Consider the following 15,955-nt stretch of genomic DNA (forward strand, 5'->3'; position numbering starts at 1 on the left):
AAGAAAATTATATGTCATGGTCTATAAAGAAAACCCTCTATCTATTTTCAGAGACAGTATCCTTGTGGCTTATATCATTATGTGGTCAATGTAGAACACTCATGATGTCACCCCCTTCTTTTCAGCCAGTGTTTTTGTTTCTTTGCTGTAGGCTGGCTGCAAAAGATAAAGCTACTTTAAGGACACAGAGTTCCACTTACGTATTTGACCAGGACAGTGAACCAAAATAGAACAGAAATAACATAATGATATAGCAGACCTTTACAGCTGTGAAGTACCATTTTATCCCGCTAATGCCTATCTGATTGTTAAAGACTTGCTGTGAACTTGTGCAGAAAGTAAAAAAGGTTAGTCACTCAATCAATTTCTGTTAGAGATCTCCTGCAGCTGTTTAAGATACCGCCGTTAGTCTGGAAAACAGTGCTCAAGGCAATCAGAGGCCACTCTGAGGAAACTAAAATATGAATAATATTTTGCTCTGTTTACTGTATAAATCAACAAGTGTTATTTAATACGTTTTTAGTACACATAAACTGTACTAACAGGGGACAAATATATACATCGAGGTCACTTTTTACCAGCTGATTATTATGTTTGGATTAGTTTGTGTCATGATCCTGGGTCATTTGATCCAGCGTTTTGAGTTTTAATATATTTTGATGTTTATGGTTTATGTTTAAGTTCATTAGCTAAGTTCATTTCTATTTTGCCTATGTTGCCCTGTTATAGTTTATTAGATTCCCCTTGTGTCTTCACCCCTGTATTTTGCCCTTGATGTGTTTCATGTCTGCATGTCTTATGTTGTCAAGCTCGTGTTGTCAATGTCTGCGTCTCATTATGTTTCCTGTTTTATTTTGAAGGGGTCCGTCCCATGTTCATTGTGTTTAGTTTCATTTCCCTTGTGGCGTCATTATGTTCATTCTAATCAGCTGTTTCAGCATTTGTTTCCACTTCCCCTGATCATCTCCTGTGTGCATTTAGTCTGTGTTTTCACTCAATCCTTGCCAGGTCGTCTGTTGAGTTTTCGTCATGTTTCCAGGGTTTTTCATGGTCAGGTTTTTTAATCATGTCTTTGTCTCTTATGTTTAGCATTTAGTTTTTCCAAGTTTATTTCTAATTAGTTTTGCCTCAGTGTGCATCCAGCTTTTGTTTAGTATCTTTTCCCAGCCACAAATAAACGGCTTGCCTTTTGTTAAATTATAGTTTTGTTTCAAGTGTCTGCATCTGGATCCTCTTCCTCCCTCCACATGGTGTGCCAGTGCAAACCTTGACAGTTTGTGCACAAACTATTGTGAATATTCTGTGCACATACTTAGGACATAGTTACAGTTGGAAAGATATTCACAAATTCAAACATCACAGATAAATAAGTGAAAGATCATAAAAACATTATTGAGTTCAGTGTTTTAATGAAGGAATGGATCATTCTCTCAACAAAACACTGGTACCAAAACACCGGCGTCTGTATCGTCATTTCCAACAGCTGCCCAGATTTTCACTAGGCTGCTCTGCTCGTACTGTTACACATAATTTGAGACTAACAGCAAACTTGACACACAGGTACATCTTAGGTCCATGAAGGTTCTTATCTAAATCAGATATTGTCTCATCGTGTTGCCTAGCAACCACCTACCAGTGTTAAAATGACCCATTTGTAGCATCATGCTCTGATATCACCATCAAAAAGCATTTGCATCATTTCAATAGCGATAAAATTTAATGTATATCCACAAAACATTCAGTATGCTTGACATATTATGGCGTCATTGCGTTGCCTAGCAACCACCTAAGACTAAACACACAGTCTATAATCACAGATGAAACAATACTATAACATGGGCACACATTAGTTCTGAGAAACCTGAAACATCCCTAAATAGTAAACTTGGCCTGACTCTGGTGAGTATGGGTGCTACAAAAAAACGAAAGACAAAACAAAACTGGTCTGCAGCCACAAGATGACTACCACAAGACAAGTGGACAGGCGACTACCTACAAAGCGCAACATCAAGATGCGACAAAAATAATCTAAAAGCTTCAAACTTGTTGTTAGGAACACCTTTTTGTTATTTTTACCTCTTTTTGTCCTCCCAGGTTTAATAGCTGTGAATCTATCAAAAAGGCCCAATTAAAGTAGAATCACTAATCAGATGGGTATGTCTCTTACTCAACTGTCCAGATGTCACTTGCTGAATAAATGGCTGCTGTACATTGCTCTTTTGCTTTTGTCAACCAGTCTCCAGACAGCAGTCTATGGAGATTATAAATGAGAAAGAAAGTCTTAAAATAATAATCATTAATAATTAATAGTTAACTATTAACACACCTAATTATACACTATGTGCCACAGTATATAAATATCCAGTGGAAGTCACTTCTGTGATAGCCATGATTGAGTGCTCTTTTTTAAGAATAAAATTTAATTGTCACCTCTGTCTCTGGTAAATCAAATTCACAAAATGTGCTCAGAATCCAGTTCACTGCTGTCCAAATTACCTACGGATAACAGCAAAACAAAATCAACTGTAGTTACTCACCACCTTGTGGGTGCTGTAGTAAAACTTTAACGTCTGACAAGGACATCAACATAAATTTTCCCAAACTTCACAGCTTCTTTAATTCGGTCACAGGATCTGCATTGCCATTGGTATGCAGTTTCCACTACACTGCAAAACTCAGCGGTGCTTGTTAAAACACTTTTCATATCTACGCAAGTGCAATGAATGGTGTCTGACAAGGGCGCTTGTCAGCCAATTGGAGTATTCTTATAAAGGAAGCACCCTGGCAAGATGAAAGCCAAGGGTGACACTGGAGAGAGTGGTGTCGGGGGTGAGAGAGAAACGAAATATCCAGGAGAGAGATGGTAGAAGAGCGAAAGGAGATGCAAAAAGAGAGACAAAGTAGTGAAGTGAAAACATGTGACACAACTTTCTTTCTCGACTGAAACACATTTGCATTGCTGCATTACTAACTGGAGGGCAGCCCAGCAGCTTTCACATCCGGGGGTCTGCATGTTTCATAAAACTATAAGAATGACTGACATCAAAATCTATATGCTATGTGTGTGCTTTGTATGAATTGCTGAAACTTAAATAGAAAACCCAACCTTTTTTTCTGCATTCACATAGCAGAAGTGATACAGACCCTGTGAGGCTCCATCTCTTCATTGTGATATATAATAAATGCGTCAAACTCTTTGTGAATACCACTTGCGTTTGTGAGATGTTGTGCCTGAGTTTAGGTGTTTGAGGACAAGTCTGAAGATGTGTCAAGTCTCATTTCCTGAATATTTCATGCGTGGCTGCTGTTCTTTTTTTTGGGGGCTCTCTTATTTTTTCCCCCCCACTGCACTGGGGAATTCCTCTATTCTCCCCTCATCCATCCTGTTACCACCACATCCTCTGAATTCTCACATTCCCTCACCTTCCACCCATTTTGTGTCGCAGGCACTCACAGTGTTTTGCTGTAACCCCCATTCCTGTCTCATGTCATCTTATCATAGTGAGACCTAAAGACAGTGTTGACACAGCAGTGGCCAATAGCATGTCATACAGAACACCAGCCAAGCCACAGGCACAACAAATACTTGCATAGCATCTGAAAACAACCCATCACCTTCCCCTGGTGAATTCTCTGCTGTCTTTGCTTGCGCCTTCCTCCTCGGTTCTGCTTTCTTGTTATCTCTTTTATCGAGGTGGCCTCCTTTGAATGATAAGTACCCACTGGATATCAGGAGAGCTGCTACTTCAGGAGTTATGCTGCTAATTTTGAGAATCGAGCTGGAAAGGGATGAAAGCAATGCAAGTGGTCCAAGCAATCATTCTGTTTGGTGTAGTGTCATACTTTAAAAGGCCCAATTTAATACAAATTAACAAGTAAATGTCTACTTGCTTCGAGTTAATTCAGCCCTAGTCTCTGATACGTCTTGCTTAATTTTTTTTTCTATGATTTTTTTTTTTTCAAACAGCGCCTTGCTGTGCTGTGCTGTGCCACGCACAGAAATAATGTACCATAATGTCAGTGATTTCAGCATTTCACTTAATTTAAACTGGAAAAGTGGCGTTGATTTTAAATGTCATATTTGCTATCTGTGGGAGGGACATGCCTATACATGCTGCAATGTCTCCTTGTAAACATCATGAATGTGCAAGTAGTGTGCGAATTAGCAGCGCTAGAGTACAAGTGCAAGACTGCAATTAATCAATTGCATGACTATCTTTGACTTATCAGTTTCATTTTACTTACAAGCAGAGCTACATTACGTGGGACATAAGATTACATCAAAGAAAGCACAGGCGCTGACGTCAGGAAAACGTATCAAAACTGCAGCTTTTGATTAAAGGCTCGAAAATAACGCAATCCCATACGGGCACGAGCATGTAAATCTCAATAAAAACACAAGCAATAAAAAAAATCTATGTAAACTGTACTATTCCTACAGTGTACATTTCTGAGAATCGCCTTAGCTAAGTAAGTTGCTACCGTATTCAAATGTTACTCTAAGGGACTTCAGTTTTACAAACATAATGCCTATGAGGTCAAAATGGTGGTACTAGGATTAAAGGCTTCCTCCCAAGCAAGCTAAACTATGATCACCTGTGTCGAGGAACTAATACAGTCTAAAGATATGGCTTCTTGTCGTTTAGAGGCTCAGAATTAGTGGTCAGTGCATTAAGGCAAAGGCTTAGGATCACCACTTAGTCCTGAACAGTAGGCTACCCCTTACCTCCTCAGTATAACTGTGGTTAACACTGCTTCATTAATACTACTGCGCCTAGAGAGTTCCCTCTCTCTTTCTCTTTCTCTCTCTTTTGTGTGTGCGTCTGTGCAAAGGCGGACACAGTCAGGTGACCAGGATTGGCGTGTGTGTCTGTGTGTGTGAGTCATCTGTTAAGGTTTGAATATTTGCCCCGCTTATGTCTCCATTCACCATTTTTGTCCCCTCTCTCCCACTATCCATCTCAGCTACAGAGTAGCATGATAATGTTGTTCTGAGGGTGCTTCTCAGAGGATTAGCAGAGATTAGCATTAGCTGGTCCATTTGAACTGGATACACATACAGCAGCATTTGCATGCGGGGAAAACGAGTCTAGGATTTTAGCCATAGTACGAATTTAGAGTGGAAGCTAAGGAAGCAGTAAGAAAAGAAGAAACTATACTTTCAAAAAAGGAATATTGCTAAACACGTTCAGTGTCTTGTAAAGCAAACAGTTACCATGAATAAATGGGTTTAATAGCAAAGCTGAGAGTTTGCATCAGAAACTGCTGGCTACCTGTGATTCATAGTTTTAATTGTTTGCCTGTGCATTTTGCATCCGGTGTAGTTCAGTCTCTGCAAATATAGAATTTATTTGGATGTGAAATGGTCAGAAAATGCGAGTGCAACGTATTAATCAAATGCTTGGATTGACAAATTTTCTGCTGAAGAGTGCCTCTATCATTGAAATGTCATAAAAACTAAAAATAAAAGACAACTGCCAGAATCCCAACACACAAATGAAACCCAAATCCATCAAAACCAAATTCACTCCCCAGGTGGGGCTCCATTTAACATTCGAAACTGTCAGCAAGGCTCTGTGCAGCAACATAAAATTATTCAAACATAAAAATGCAGCACCAGGCTGCTAACTGATTAGATTACACTGTTTGAAAATTGTTTCAAGCACAGCATGTGTACATGTTTATATGTATATTAACATCACTCGCAAATGAGACCCACTAGATTCTAACTACGTGAGAATATTTACCAGCTTCAGTCAGTGGGAGCTTTTGACTGTATAAGAGATGGACGGGGTAATTGAGAGTTCTGTGAGCCAAACAATAATGAGGAAGATAAAGAAGGAATTGAGTTGACTGTGTTTGCCATTTCTCATGATAAGAGATGAGCAGAGCCGGGAAAGGGCTGCAAAAAAAGGGGACCGCTCTGCTTTCCAAAAGAATGCATCTGCTGTATGTCGAACTTGTCTGCTCGTTGTTTTTGCAAAGCACAATGCTTGCTCAACCCAACCGGAGCAAAGTGAGAGAAAAGCAAATAGCTTTAAGATAGGCGGTGAAATTACCCGTAATTGGAGACCATTTAAAAACATAATAACTTCTTTGTTTCCTCAGCAGGAGGTTCAGGGCTGGGGAAGCTTTTTGATTAGAACTGGAGATGAGTTAGCTATAAAACTACTGAGCCAAGCCTTACCCAGATTCATGCAGTGTGTGCGTGTGTGTGTCTGTGCATGTGCTTGAGTTCAGTCTGTCTGCCAAAATGCAAAAATTAATAACTGGATGAAGCAGGATTATTAGGGTCCAGCGATGGTTCGAAAGGGACCAATTGGAAATAAAAATAAATAAATCACCACACTAATTTCCACATGAGGCAGCAGTAACAAGCAAACAGGCTTGTAAAATCTCAGCGCTTCGATGCTAAACGCGAAGTTACGAAAAAATTTAAATGGAGCATGAAAATATGTATTAAAATCCAGCTGGAAACATGCCACAGCATCTTTAACAAAGATGTGTATGTGGTAGCAAATTGTCACCGTTCCACCGAGGAGGATAGTGGAAGTAAGCTTAGGGGTGTGTGCCACTTAGGATGGGGGGAATAATGTTGTGTAGCATATAATGGATTTGCATTGTGGCAAACAGAGACAGATGGCAGAGAGGGGTGCGTGTTTCTGTGTGCTACGTGTTTGCTAGCTTGGACACACACACGCACACATAAACACACACACTCGCAACACTGCGTAGCACAATGTGTGCAGAGAAGAAATCCCTAAGGCACATTATGTATGCTGCCGCTCGCTCACCCAAGCCAAGGGTCTCAGTTCATTTGGTTTTTAACTGTTATAAATTGTCTCACTTGACTCCATCTTCCCTCCCCTGTACAACAGGCCTGGAGCAATTTCTACACACAGAGCGGCCAGAGTCTAAACTTAGAAGCCACATAAGATTTTGAAATACTCACAAGCTGGATCCATACTGCTATAAAAACGTATATGACACAGACCCCAGCTGATCTACAGATGTCATACAGTGCAGCCTGTGTATACACAGAGAGCCTATACGTGCATATATTCGAATGTCAACATTTACACATATCAAGAAGTGTACCAAGTGCAACGAAGAAAAGTCTTCTTCCAAATGCCCACTTTGCATCTTTTTACAATTGATGTGTGTGTGTGTGTTTTGTGTAATTGTGTGTCTGTAAACAGGTGTATGGGCTTATGGTGTAAAATCTTTTTAACCGGATGAAATTTCACACTTGTAGCTCTCAAAAGTAATCACTGAATTACAGCCTTTAAATATAATCTCCAGTTTCACACACATGCACACACACACACAGAAACCCATGCACACAAGTACACACAGTCCTCCACTTGTTCTCGGATCTAAAGTCCTGAAATAACAATTTGGTAAAAACTGAGTTAAGGTGATTTACGGTGAAAATACCGATTTGATCTGAGTCTGAGCCAACATCAGGAGATTCTAAGTGAATAACTTTGCTACATTAGATGTGTTTATGAATGGTGATCATGCAAAAGGGTGCTTAATAGCTCCCACAGACTAAATTAAGATGTGAGGAGACCCTCCAGCTGATGATTAGACAAGGGACTAGAAAGTGACTTCTGGCGATAAGACGAATACAAAAAACATACACACTCAAGTGCGCGCACACACAAATAGAGGCGCACATAGCGTCAATTAACATGAACATGTGTCTTTGGGGAATTATATTTCAATTAGCTTTAGCTTTCCTTTGAGACCATAATGGTAAAACAAGTGCATAGTTGTGCAATTGTGGATGTCGTAAATCCTGCTTTTCAATTAGTATCATGTAATACTTCCATATTGTTAATGTATATGCACAAGTTAAGCAGTTAAGGGCCAAATTGGTGTTTTGCAGAATATAAAAGAACCATTAAATTAAAATGAAGTATATGCACGGAAAGTTTTATGCAGCTGCCACTAACGCAGCTGCATTTTAACGCTGATTTAAAAGTAAATTATAGCAATGATAAAGTGCTGCCATCCATTAAAAAAAATGTAGAATCATCATTAGGAGGAAATGCAAAAAAGGATGCGAGCCATTTAAGGGGTTGCTTTATGAAACAGAAGCAGAGATTGTGAGTGCACCTGTGGGATTCTCCACGGATACGGGTTCATTTCCTGTTTCGACCAGACTATACAAGAAGACAAAAAAGAATTTAGAAAAACGCCTCAAATCTTTAGCCCTGAAGTTGCATCTCTCTCTCTCTCTCTACCCTATTGTGTTTTGGTCTGCTTCCAAAATGTTTCACCGTTTTTTCCTGTAAACTCTTCCTGACAACTCAGATTTGATGAAAACAAATATGTGTGCACGCGGACAGGGAAAGATGAATCTTTGCCACCAAAAGAGCAGCAATAAAGTGGGGAAAAAAAGCCAAGATTTTGAAGCTGCATCCCACGTTGGGTCAATATTATCAGAGCAAATGCAGACCATGAAAACAAGAGATTTGGCAGGTTTTGTTTTTGGTTTTTTTCCTCCACACTGCCGGGTTTTTGTTTTCACATTTGTACATGTTTACTTACTGTATACAGAAAATATAGCTCTGTGAGTATCTTTCTGTACATAATATGGGCTAACTTTGCTGGCCAAATTATTTTGTCTGTTAGGAACAGAGTCCACAAACAAATAACACCGTCGGGGCACGGCAAGGAAATCACTCTTACACTCTTACACTGACTCTGGCCCTCTGTGAATTGTGGGAAAAGAAGCTGTCAGATGAAAGAGCACATGGAATAAAATATAAAGAACTTATCAAGGCTCAGAGTTCTCAGACAGGAAACCCTATGATAACCTGAAGAGCACAGTAGGTTAAACTGAAAGCACATCAAATCAGCCCATTCGATTCTGTAAGGTCTTTGTATGTGTGTGAGATTAAGAAAGAAAATAAAGAAGCAGAAAACAATGCAGCTATCTTTAGTTTTCTTTCATTTCTCCTTTACTTTTCACTCTGAATGTTCTTGTACTGTTTTGAGCAAAAGTGAAAAGACACTGTCCCTGCAACACTCTCTGTAGGGAGAGCTTTAATCCAAAAGGTGATTGTGTTTGTGTCTCTTTATTCCATAGTGTTTGAGATTAGTAACACATGGTTTGTCAAAGACTGGAGCTTCAGATTAGCTACTCGCTAATCCTTTGGAATTCACTGCTAATACAGACATCACATATGCAAGCATGCGTACACACAGACACACTAACACCCAATAACGCTGTCTGTCTCCTTCCCGATGGGTGCGCGTGTGATTAATTTTCAGGGTGAGATGATATCTGCTCTCTGTAGTCAGACTCAAACTAAAAGCAGCTAAACACAGAGGTCTGCCTAAAAGATGGAATGAAACGGCTATCCTTAAGTACCTTCATGAGAATGACGCATCATACTGAATCAGTGCTGTGGTCAGAGCAGGCTGATGAACGTCATACATTGACACAAGCACTTTAGTTCATCTTCTTACTTGTACACATAAAAAGCAGCATTTTAACTTTGAAGAAAAGCCCCATCAGCTGATATGTTAGCTGAGCTCGCACACTTATTTCTCCTACCGGGAGGTCTATTTAGGGTGCAAACTTGCTGTCTGCTGATGCCGCTGCTGCAGCCAAATCCACCTGTGGGCTTGTATTTTCACCATTCTCCACGGAAAGCTGCATTTGATCTCTCCCTTCTCACGCTTTGGGCTGCCTTTAAATTACACTTTGCTTAAGAGATACGAAACACAGCCCTGACACCAAAATACAAATCTACATTTATTCTACACGGATTCACTACAAAGATGTTTATTTGTGAGGGAAAAGGTTTGTTTGGCACTTTCTGTGTTTCAGTTCTCTAACAGCATCATGAGCATATGAATCTACTCGAAAACGTCTGTCAACAGGGTTAATCTAATATACTATTTATTAAAATTAAAATACCACTTATACTACTTCTAAATATGACGTGCTCTTGAACTTCTGCCTGGCAGCATAACTGCAAAGGTTGTTTTTTTTTAAACATTTACACTTGAAATGTGCAGTGATTAAAAAGACCACAGTATCAGACAGAAAATCATTCAAGACTATTTCTATATTTCAGGTGATAGTCAGCAGGATTTGTAAAACCCTGCATTATAGAATTCAACAAGCTGCGTGTCTGCTTTAAAGCTATTTGATTTGTGCGTTTACCTGCAAAATGGGTCGACCTGGAAGCATTGAACGTACATAAAAAACATCAGCACATATGTCACTGTGTTTAGACATGCAATGAAAGGTAAATGGCATTTATACACCGCTTTTCTAGCTGCATTAAAAGCACATCATACATAAGCCACATTTAATACTTTCTCATTCATATCAATACATTTAATACATACAGCGCTTTCTACTTCACAAACACACAGACACACACTAAGGTTTGAGGTGCGGCATCTTGCCCAAGGACACTTAAAATCACAGACACTCTGTTCTACCTTTGGAACCACAGCCAGCCCATCCTACAGGCAAGATGAGTCATGCCACCACTTCATATCTGGAGATACTTAGCAATGGGCACATACCAATTTGGCAATGTTTTCTGCAGTTTTCATCATGACAGAAAGAATTCCACGACTTAAAAAAAAAATCAGTTCATTTTATTTTTGGAATTTTGAGTTGAATTTCAGCTTGATAAAGTCCTCTATATAACAAACACTTCTGAAGTTGTGTGGTTTAACAATGACACTCCGTCTGCCTGGCATTGGTGTCTCTGCTGCGTCACTCGGTGTGGGTGCATCCTATTTTGCAGGCTCATATAAATGCCTCAGAGATTTCCACAGACTGGTTTAGTAACTGAGCTATTGGCTAGCACTCTACACACTGGAGGACATTTGCATAAAAACATTTTATTTCGCCCATGTGTCTTACTACATGTGTTTTTGCCACCTCTGAATCTCTGCCATCTGCGACAACATGTGTATTAAGCTTAACAATGCTTGGCCTCCTGCCTCTTCTTGCCTCATTTTATCCCTGTGTTTAAATACAGCAAAAGAGTCTCTGTATTTAACTTATCATAGCTTTGTATTCCCAAGCAAAACCTGTCCACATGCACTGGTTTAGTGATATGGAAACAGTTGGAACAGGTGGCAGGATCACAATGTTTTTGCTTTTTTTTTTCTTCTGGAGCAGTTCTGGAGTGACACATCTCTGCTCTGCCATGAAGAGCGGAAGAGCGTGTAAGCTCTGAATCTTACTATGTTCCCCTCCAGCCTCCTCCTCCTTTCTGTTTTAACTTTTTTAACACCTGGACTAACAAAAGACTGGCTTTGATCATGGGAAATCCCTTGGCAGAGCAGCAATGAATCCACAGTGGAGCTCCAAGTGTGTGTGTGTACTATGCAATGCACATAGTGCCAGTGTTGCTAGACTGAGTGTTCTCAGTACCGGAGCTTCATAGCCCGGGTAAAAGGTACCGGAGTACACCACATGCGGTTTGCGTCAAAGCACGACCGTGAAAACACACGCACGCACACAGAAGTGGGAGGGAAAGTGCAAGTGAGCACGAAAGACAGAAATCTTGTTTTTCCCGTGTAATCAGTGGCTCTGTAAACACACACACACACACACACACACACAAGGCTGCTTGTTATCAGAAGCTTTCCCACGCTGCTGTGGTACAAAGCTCCACACCAGGATGGGAGGATGAAGAGAGGGAGGGATGGACGGAAGTACAGAGGGATGGAGGGTCAGTCTTCCGCAGCTTAGACTCACTGCAGGGATAAACACATCCCTCAGCGGGGGTCTGTATTTAGGGTAGCAAGATCAGAGTTCAAAACAGACAGACTGCCAGGCAGGCAAAGCGACAAGGAACAGACAGAGCAGCAAAGATAAACTAGCATCCAAACAGCAAACAACAACCAGCGCACATATCACACACTTTAGTTGAGGAGATTGCACATTCCTCCTCCACACCTCTGCTCCCACATTACTCTTACATCAACTCCTCTATTCTAGAACATCTCCCTGTTTCTCTGTCACTCGCTGCCTCTATCTCCCCTCGCCTGCTGCTCAGCCCTGAGCGCTTACGTAAGAGACCCATTTGCATAACAGGCTGTTTTCTCTGGCTACGGCATGGGCACATGAAACACACAGAATAATATGCTAACAACTCGGGCTGTTGGTAAACAACGACCTCCATCACAACATTTCGCGTTCGCACTATATGTGGCGCAGGTCTCGTCGGTGACAGAAATTTAGAGTCTCGGGATCTCTTGATGCCAGCTGGCTTGAGGCCAGAGGGGCTGAAACAGCTGTCATTTACGGAGCGCGCGGATATGTCTTCGGCTTGATAGACTTCATTCAGGTGGAGGCTGAACTGCCTGCTGTGTGAAACCTATGCAATAATAGGCCTTGCACCTAGAGATGACTGTTCAAATCAAGCAGCCTAGCGTTATCCTCTTCAGGGTTAGGACGAGAGGGAAAGAGCCTCATGTGAGTGTGTGTGTGTGGTGGGGAGCCACACATGCAACGAGCTCTGCTGTTGGCGGAATGCTTATGGCTTTGCTAAGGCCTCTTCAAACATAAGCTATAAACATAGGGCACGCATTTATAGGAATATATGCAAACACACATACCCATAATCGAATGCACACATACTCACAGAGCATGCCAGCCTTAAGAGAATGAGCAGGAAAAAGAAAGGCTCTGGAACATCAGTAAATCCTGCAATGGAAGCTGTCAGATATACCCTGAGATACCTTATTACAAAGCCATTCATTAAGTCAAGAATTGCTCTAATCATGCGGTTATTAAGAAAGGACTGCTCTCTCTCATTTCGCTCTTATGCACACACACGTGCACTTCAAAGAGACAACAACAAATGATCAAGGGAATCAAGCACAAATGCTCTCTTATTTGAGATTTCTCTTTTTCCTCAAGTCAAGATGTCGCTAATTTTGCCTTTCATGTTGATACATTTGCCACGCAGTTCTTTAAATACATCATGATATCATTTGAAACGGGGGGTGAAGCGGACTAAAAGGTTTGTGTGGCAAACGTGGCCCTGCTGAGAGACTAACAGTTGTGTCAAAGTAAATTCATCCCCTCTCCTGCCGGTCCATTCCAGAATCTCAAGAACCTGTGTGTTCCCTCTTTTACTTTGTACATAAATAGGAATACTATAATGTCAATTTGGATGCCTAAAGGGCTGAACACCATCCAGCGCTTAATATAGAGGTTACGGAGAATTTATGTAAAAATGATGCTGAAATGTACAGTAGAATTTGCATCAGGTTTTCAGTGGTTTCAGTATAATGTGTATTCTGAAAATCAGAGTCTAAAATACCACAACAGCACATTTTCTTTTTTTTTTCTTTTATATACATTCCAAACCGACAAACGTTTAATAATCATAATATCAAAGATGGCATTTGCCATCTGATCTATGGACATTTATGTGTGTCTCCATTTAAAAGAAGTTAACATGTCAAAACAAAAACTGAAAAATTACCACTTTGTTGGGATTCTAGTCTTTGCCAATGTTGCATTCCTAGTAAAAGCAGTTGACCTTGACCCCCAATGTCACCTTACTCATGTTTACAGTTGGATTATCTGATGCCTAAACACAGCTGCAAGCTGTTTATAGTCGTCAAAAATAAATAAGAAGGTTGAAATAACAGAATATTTTGAAATCACACACCTTTAAGACTCAACTGAAATCGGAAATTAGTTGTACAGTATATTTTATACTAGCACTGTGAGGCTTAATCTGAGTGAAGGACATTAAGATTATGAGCAATCATTTCGGAATGAAAACTTTTGAGAATTTAACACAAAAACTCTGCCAATCCCATATCAACCCATGTACGTGTGGTCGTCAATCCAGGCTTCCTTAAATCGTTACTTACGCACAAGCCGCCCGAGCTGACCGTACGCAAAAACGCAGATATCTCTACAGAGCAGACTAAACATAAGTCTCGATCATGAATTAAAACAGGGAAATGCACTCAGCAAACAAAAAGCTCCGCATGTCAAAGAGCTTCTAAAGCTGCCTTAACGAGCAGTGCCAAACTGTTCGGTGCGCAAAAAGCTGCCAGTGTCTCCGGCACTCATTTAAGTGCTGCAAGTCAAAAACAACCGCGGGGGACGGTTATTGTGATCATTTTGAGGTGTGTCTCTTTTTTTGGACAACCAATCACGCACAGGACACAACATCAACATCATAAAGACACAGATACGACAGACTTTAGGCTTTCGCGCTTGGGTTGAGGACCCGTGCCCAGTGCATACATTTATGAAAACAGGATATTCTAGCCAACCTGGCTGTTACAGGGCACGCTTTCTTCTCTAGCTGCCTCGCGTTTTCAGACAAACGCGCATCCATTCAACACACGTATACAGTATACGCGCAGGCACAGAGACACGTATAGCACATGTGAATGAGAAGCTCTATCTGTGAGTGTGTGTGTGTGTAACGGAGAGGGTTTATCCTGCCCTGCTGTTGGCCTGGAACATGCGCGTATACACATCACGCACATAGACAACTCACGCACGTACGCACCACCCGTCCCAGGCTCACCTTTAAGAAGAATCCCATAAATAGTGTAGAGGGTGAAAATCAAATGACTCTTGAGTTTCATCCTGTCTTCCCCTTGTCTTGCTCCCGTCTTTCCGCGCTTATTTCTCCTCTCCAATTCTGGATCTGTAACCGGACGGCTTTGTCAGCTTATCCAGGTAGACTTGGGAGTGTGCCTTTTGTGCGTCTCTTGGAGACGGGGAACGGGGTTAATGCAAACCGACTTCCCGACCCGCAATCTGTCTTGCTTTGGAATACGTAAAAAGTCTCGGTCATCAAAAACAATATTTTGGGTGTTCTTTCACAAATGCACCGCCAGTAAGGTGTAGAGTTAGTTTCCGGTCCTCTGAACAGGAACCGAAAACCTCAGGAACCAAGAAGAGTTGTCCTCCGGTAACAGGATGAATGCCGTTGCCTTACTACTGTCTGCCCCGCTCTTGGTCTGCTGTGGCGTCCACAGCGAAGGGAACACGAGTGGATTGTTTGAGTCCCGCCCACACGGTTCTGACTGACATGAAAGGTGAACCAATCAGAACGACCCGCGGGGGAGGGAAGCTGGAGGGGAGAGCGTCTGTGCGTTTGCGTGTGCCATGCGCGTGCGCGATGCATACTGCAAGAAATATCGCTTTCAACAAGGTTTTAGACATTCACTGTTAAAATATGATTCAGTCTCAGCAGAAGGAAGGTCAGTGAGATGAGTTAATCCCCCTCCCCCCCGCACAGGAAAGTGGACAAAGCTTGTCGAGTCAGTGATACTAATCTTTGCAAATGTCTGAAGGCAGCTGTTTCGTGGTAACCTGGAATGTTCTCGCTCAGTAGCAGAATTCTTTTTTGTGCGTGTGTGTTTTATTATATGAACAATAAAAAGAGTTAGATAACCCATATGCAAGTATGCTGTCACGCACCACTCTATAAACATACGTTTGAAAATTGTGCACCTCTGCAGTTGCGCCTCTTATAAGTAAAACGAATACACTGCATAAGTGATGATGACCAATACAGTTTGAATAATAAAGCTGGGACGAAGGCAGCATAAGGGGCGGAAACACTGGGAAATTCGTAAATTAATTCTTATTTAAATTTCCCTGTAAATCTGAATCAGCCACTGCAGAACTGGTAAAACGATTCAGCTGTTTGAGTGGGATCTGTGATTTCAGCCTCTGAAGTGTGGCGTGAAATGCATTGTTTCCGGGATGCTGCTACTGGGCACTGCCTAATCGACACAGACCGATCATTTTTTACAGTGTACTAGTGGAATGGACTCTGAATTCAAAACACGGAAGGTGCGTGTTGACACGCTCCTGAGCGTGAGCTGCCCTCCTGCATGAACTGGGTAACTCACGTACACGTTTCATCTCTTTCCGCGTGGTTGATGGTGATGATCAAGGTTAGAGAACTGTGAAGTATTA

At 41.3% G+C, this 15,955-nt stretch overlaps 1 protein-coding gene across 3 annotated transcripts in view; it reads right to left on the reverse strand.

Moving 5' to 3' along the window:
• Window positions 1–15,004, reverse strand: part of cadm2a (cell adhesion molecule 2a) — a 239,743-nt gene extending 224,739 nt beyond the window's left edge. For all 3 annotated transcript variants that reach the window (XM_080867472.1, XM_080867473.1, XM_080867471.1), the window contains exon 1: window positions 14,550–15,004. In XM_080867472.1, coding sequence (XP_080723598.1) covers window positions 14,550–14,610 — 61 coding nt within the window. In that variant the 5' untranslated portion in view covers window positions 14,611–15,004. The remainder of the gene's footprint in view (window positions 1–14,549) is intronic.
• Between the last annotated feature and the right edge of the window lie 951 nt (window positions 15,005–15,955).

Source organism: Rhamphochromis sp. 'chilingali' (genome assembly GCF_963969265.1).
Source record: "Rhamphochromis sp. 'chilingali' genome assembly, chromosome: 19".
Lineage (NCBI taxonomy): Eukaryota > Metazoa > Chordata > Actinopteri > Cichliformes > Cichlidae > Rhamphochromis > Rhamphochromis sp. 'chilingali'.